The sequence below is a fragment of the Galeopterus variegatus genome, unplaced genomic scaffold (assembly GCF_000696425.1).
Source record: "Galeopterus variegatus unplaced genomic scaffold, G_variegatus-3.0.2 Scaffold1289, whole genome shotgun sequence".
NCBI lineage: Eukaryota > Metazoa > Chordata > Mammalia > Dermoptera > Cynocephalidae > Galeopterus > Galeopterus variegatus.
In genome coordinates, this window is record NW_007727400.1 from 355,067 (window position 1) to 361,485 (window position 6,419).

General features: G+C 36.8%; 1 protein-coding gene across 1 annotated transcript in view; it reads right to left on the bottom strand.

Annotated features, from left to right (window-relative positions):
- The window catches only part of ZFC3H1 (zinc finger, C3H1-type containing), a 61,584-nt gene that overhangs the window by 39,412 nt on the left and 15,753 nt on the right, over window positions 1-6,419 (bottom strand). The window contains exon 3 of the mRNA XM_008576106.1: window positions 5,065-5,129. Within this exon, the coding sequence (XP_008574328.1) occupies window positions 5,065-5,129 (65 nt within the window). The remainder of the gene's footprint in view (window positions 1-5,064; window positions 5,130-6,419) is intronic.

Sequence of the window (6,419 nt, forward strand, 5' to 3'; positions counted from 1 at the left end):
TATATGTTAAAAGCAGACGTTTGAGAACTTTCTTCCAATTGAAATAACTTCTTAATTTTTTCATTCTATCTTTCTTGAGATAATTTGAACAATTAATCTATTCTCCACATTTCAGTTAAAATACAAGTGAAAACGTCAGGCTCCCTAAGCAGAAGTTCTTAATTGGAGTCTATGGGTTGGGGGGTGAGAAGGGAGGTGTCCTTTGGCCTCGCTATTCCTGAAGTTAAATGCAAAACTGTATGTTTTTCATTTATGCGTCTATACCAACAGGGAGGGAAGAGTCTAAGATTCTAAAAGGTTAAGGCCCACTTACCTAATAACTTGTTCTTATAGGTGAATAAATTATAATTAAACTTTCTCTAAAATCCAATTAAATTATTTCTATTCTTAGCATAAAGAAAATAGTGGATCCTACCTAACGGTTTCACCTTCATATGAACTACTATAAATCCCTAATTGAAATACCATTATATACTTTAGTACTTCAGTTTAACCATACCACGATACAGTTACCCTTTTCACTGCTGGGAAATACATGTAAGCAATATATTTAAAAATTATCTTGAGTTAAGAGACAGACTAAATAAGTAGAAAATAACATCATCATGATTCTTTTTAATTCTAAATCACTTATTTACACATATCAAATTCTATTGCTTGATACTGAAATCCTGTCCAATATGGTTATCAGTGAGCCACATGTGGCCATTTAGAACTAAAACTGAATTTAAAAACTTATACCTGAGCCACACTAATCACATTTCAAGTTCATAATAGCCACATGTAGCTCATAGCTACCATATCAGAGAGTGCAGCTATAGAATATTTTCGCTACTGTAGAAAATTCTATTAGAAAGTACCAATCTAGAGAGTTTAACTAAAATAAAGCTATCATGACTTTCCCACTGAGACTTAAAACTATTTGATTACTTTTTCAACTACTCCTTTTGGAATGAAAAAATAAGAAACCAAACTCTGATTCTGTCACACAACTTGAAGCAGCTACCTGAACAGCAAAAGCACTGAACTAGGAGTCAGAGAACCTCATTCAACTACTTGCTCTGACACTTAAGTCCTATGTAACTTTAGGCAAGTCACTTAATCTCCCCAAATGAATCTTACTTCATTGATGATACATATTTAATGTCAACTTACTTCATAGAATTATTGTGAGGATATTAAAAAACATGTGTGTCTGTGTCTGTCATACAGTTATGTGTTACTTAATGACAGAGATACCTTCAGAGAAATGCATCAGGTGACTTCATCATTGTTCAAACATCATACAGGAAACTTACACAAATCTAGATGGTATAGTCTACTACACATCTAGGTAACATGGCATACCCTATTGCTCCTATGTGAGTAATGTTACAATGGCTATGTGATTAGATAATAGGAATTTTTCAGCTCCATTATAATCCTTTGGGGCCACTGTCATATATACATGTGGTCCATTACTGTTGACCCAAACATTGTTATGCAGCACATGACAGTATTATCATCCCTAAATTCAGTACCATGTATTTTGCCAAAACCTCCCAGGCTCTTTGAATCATTTCAATCTACTCATAAAAACAAACTGAAATCTCAATAGAAGAAACCGCAGCTACGTCAGATCTCTAACTCAGCAACAAAAAAAAGCTTTGGTTATTGACTGCCTATTACATATCACATACAGTGCTTCATGCTTCTACTTTATTCTACTGATGGCTCACAACAACCCAGAGAACAGATGACATTAAACTCATTTTGCAGAAAAGAAAAGAGGCAAGCAAAGGCCAAATAGCTTACACAAGGTCACTCAGCTAATAAGAGTAGGAGCTAGAATTTGATACCAGGTGAAGATCTAACTCCCAAGCTTTCCCACACAGGATAGATAATCCACAAAAAATAGGAAAAGTAAATCTCTGGATCAAAATTGAAATCAGTTTCAAAAAACAAACAGTAGGGCCAGCCCACGGCTCACTCGGGAGAGTGTGGTGCTGATAACACCAAGGCCATGGGTTCAGATCCCTATATAGGGATGGCCAGTTGGTTCACTTCAGGGAGCGTGGTGCTGATAACACCAAGGCCATGGGTTCAGATCCCTATATAGGGATGGCCAGTTGGTTCACTTCAGGGAGCGTGGTGCTGATAACACCAAGGCCATGGGTTCAGATCCCTATATAGGGATGGCCAGTTGGTTCACTTCAGGGAGCGTGGTGCTGATAACACCAAGGCCATGGGTTCAGATCCCTATATAGGGATGGCCAGTTGGTTCACTTCAGGGAGCGTGGTGCTGATAACACCAAGGCCATGGGTTCAGATCCCTATATAGGGATGGCCAGTTGGTTCACTTCAGGGAGCGTGGTGCTGATAACACCAAGGCCATGGGTTCAGATCCCTATATAGGGATGGCCAGTTGGTTCACTTCAGGGAGCGTGGTGCTGATAACACCAATTCAAGGGTTAAGATCCCCTTACCAATCATCTTTAAAAAAAAAAAAAAAAAAAAAAAAAAACAGTGAACAAAAAGAACATCTATGGATATGTATAACACTTCAATTAAGTATAATATGCAGAACCTAATGGAAAGAGACTCCAAGATGTCTTTCCGGAATTTCTTATCTTTGAGGCGTATGTCCAAATGTGATTATAGTAATGATGAAAGAAAGTGAATAAAAAGCAAGGTAAATAGAATTTCCCTTTCAAAATAACAGACTAAAGCAATCTAAGAATCAGTCTTACAGAGATATCCAATCCCACAAAGCAGTATCTTACCTTTTCAGATAGAATATCTGAGGTACTGACTCTTCTTGTTAAATTTTGTTCTTTATCTTCTAACCCTTTAAAAATAAAAAAGCATCTTTTTAATAATCTAAAAGATAGCCACAATCAATATAAAATAAAATGCTATATAATATTTAGTTGCAATTATTTTATAGGGTGCCAATAAAGGGCTTCATTTTCTCAATCTCTCAACAAAATTAAGTCCATTCACACATTTTTCCAGAATTCTAGCCTTGGGCCCAGATTTCTGATGAAGTAGTATACAAAACCTTACATTTATGTATTATCTAATCTATGACAACTTTACAAATCAACTAATAAAGTTATAGTACATTTACAACAGTATTGAGATAGATACTTTTGTAGTTAAAACAGATGAAGTTAAAAACTCAGAAACCTTTCCTCAAGATGACAACTGAAGTTGCAAAGCTAGGATTTAAAATAGATCTAAACTCCAAGCCTCATGTTTTTTCCATAATACCACAACTGTCAGTGTTCCAAACATCCTAATTTGATTGCTCAAATGGGCCTTCTGGTGAAAGAACATGCAACTCCTTCAATAAAGAGAAATAACTACATCAAGCTCCCCAGACAAAGTAAACAGAAGGCAATAAACTAACTTTGAAATAGATGAGTTCTGCTATAAGGCTTATTCTGAAAATGTGAATTTATTGCAACATGATTGATATATTAGAACATAATTTGAGCATAACAAATTTCATACCTACTATGCGCAATTTATCACAAAGAAACACTAAGAGAATGAAGAAAACTACACCCAAGTGATCCAAGCCACGTAGGAATACACAAACCACACACACTTCAAAAACCTACCAGCTACCGTAATTCATTCAGTCTGTGTGTTATGAGCCACACCCATCCACATATGGTGTTACAACTTCCTGTCTGATTACAGATAACACTCTTTGCACCACTTCATAAAAACTCATAAGCTGCAAACCTTTCACTTCCATAAGCACACCTTAAGTCTTTTTCGATACAAAGTGACATACTCATTTTATTTCAAGTGTTTTTTAAAATCCATTTAACATGTAAAGCTGTGCCACCAGTTTTCCTCAATTCTTATCTTTTTTTCATGTTCAAAAACTGACAAAAGGGCCGGCCCAGTGGCGCACTGCTACAGTGCGCCNTCATCATTGTTCAAACATCATACAGGAAACTTACACAAACCTAGATGGTATAGTCTACTACACATCTAGGTAACATGGCATACCCTATTGCTCCTATGTGAGTAATGTTACAATGGCTATGTGATTAGATAATAGGAATTTTTCAGCTCCATTATAATCCTTTGGGGCCACTGTCATATATACATGTGGTCCATTACTGTTGACCCAAACATTGTTATGCAGCACATGACAGTATTATCATCCCTAAATTCAGTACCATGTATTTTGCCAAAACCTCCCAGGCTCTTTGAATCATTTCAATCTACTCATAAAAACAAACTGAAATCTCAATAGAAGAAACCGCAGCTACGTCAGATCTCTAACTCAGCAACAAAAAAAAGCTTTGGTTATTGACTGCCTATTACATATCACATACAGTGCTTCATGCTTCTACTTTATTCTACTGATGGCTCACAACAACCCAGAGAACAGATGACATTAAACTCATTTTGCAGAAAAGAAAAGAGGCAAGCAAAGGCCAAATAGCTTACACAAGGTCACTCAGCTAATAAGAGTAGGAGCTAGAATTTGATACCAGGTGAAGATCTAACTCCCAAGCTTTCCCACACAGGATAGATAATCCACAAAAAATAGGAAAAGTAAATCTCTGGATCAAAATTGAAATCAGTTTCAAAAAACAAACAGTAGGGCCAGCCCACGGCTCACTCGGGAGAGTGTGGTGCTGATAACACCAAGGCCATGGGTTCAGATCCCTATATAGGGATGGCCAGTTGGCTCACTAGGGAGAGCATCGTGCTGACAACACCAACTCAAGGGTTAAGATCCCCTTACCAGTCATCTTTAAAATAAAATAAATAAAAAAAAAAAAAAAAAAAAAAAAAAACAGTGAACAAAAAGAACATCTATGGATATGTATAACACTTCAATTAAGTATAATATGCAGAACCTAATGGAAAGAGACTCCAAGATGTCTTTCCGGAATTTCTTATCTTTGAGGCGTATGTCCAAATGTGATTATAGTAATGATGAAAGAAAGTGAATAAAAAGCAAGGTAAATAGAATTTCCCTTTCAAAATAACAGACTAAAGCAATCTAAGAATCAGTCTTACAGAGATATCCAATCCCACAAAGCAGTATCTTACCTTTTCAGATAGAATATCTGAGGTACTGACTCTTCTTGTTAAATTTTGTTCTTTATCTTCTAACCCTTTAAAAATAAAAAAGCATCTTTTTAATAATCTAAAAGATAGCCACAATCAATATAAAATAAAATGCTATATAATATTTAGTTGCAATTATTTTATAGGGTGCCAATAAAGGGCTTCATTTTCTCAATCTCTCAACAAAATTAAGTCCATTCACACATTTTTCCAGAATTCTAGCCTTGGGCCCAGATTTCTGATGAAGTAGTATACAAAACCTTACATTTATGTATTATCTAATCTATGACAACTTTACAAATCAACTAATAAAGTTATAGTACATTTACAACAGTATTGAGATAGATACTTTTGTAGTTAAAACAGATGAAGTTAAAAACTCAGAAACCTTTCCTCAAGATGACAACTGAAGTTGCAAAGCTAGGATTTAAAATAGATCTAAACTCCAAGCCTCATGTTTTTTCCATAATACCACAACTGTCAGTGTTCCAAACATCCTAATTTGATTGCTCAAATGGGCCTTCTGGTGAAAGAACATGCAACTCCTTCAATAAAGAGAAATAACTACATCAAGCTCCCCAGACAAAGTAAACAGAAGGCAATAAACTAACTTTGAAATAGATGAGTTCTGCTATAAGGCTTATTCTGAAAATGTGAATTTATTGCAACATGATTGATATATTAGAACATAATTTGAGCATAACAAATTTCATACCTACTATGCGCAATTTATCACAAAGAAACACTAAGAGAATGAAGAAAACTACACCCAAGTGATCCAAGCCACGTAGGAATACACAAACCACACACACTTCAAAAACCTACCAGCTACCGTAATTCATTCAGTCTGTGTGTTATGAGCCACACCCATCCACATATGGTGTTACAACTTCCTGTCTGATTACAGATAACACTCTTTGCACCACTTCATAAAAACTCATAAGCTGCAAACCTTTCACTTCCATAAGCACACCTTAAGTCTTTTTCGATACAAAGTGACATACTCATTTTATTTCAAGTGTTTTTTAAAATCCATTTAACATGTAAAGCTGTGCCACCAGTTTTCCTCAATTCTTATCTTTTTTTCATGTTCAAAAACTGACAAAAGGGCCGGCCCAGTGGCGCACTGCTACAGTGCGCCGCTTGGGAGTGCGGCAGCGCTCCCGCCCGAGGGTTCGGATCCCACATACAGACCGGTTCCCGCTCACTGGCTGAGCGAGGTGCGGGTGCAACACTGACGGTTGCGATCCCGTTGCTGGTCCCGGTCCGGTCCGGGCGCGACACTGAGCGTTGCGATCCGTTGCCGGACACGGGGGGGGGGGGGGGGGGGGGGGACA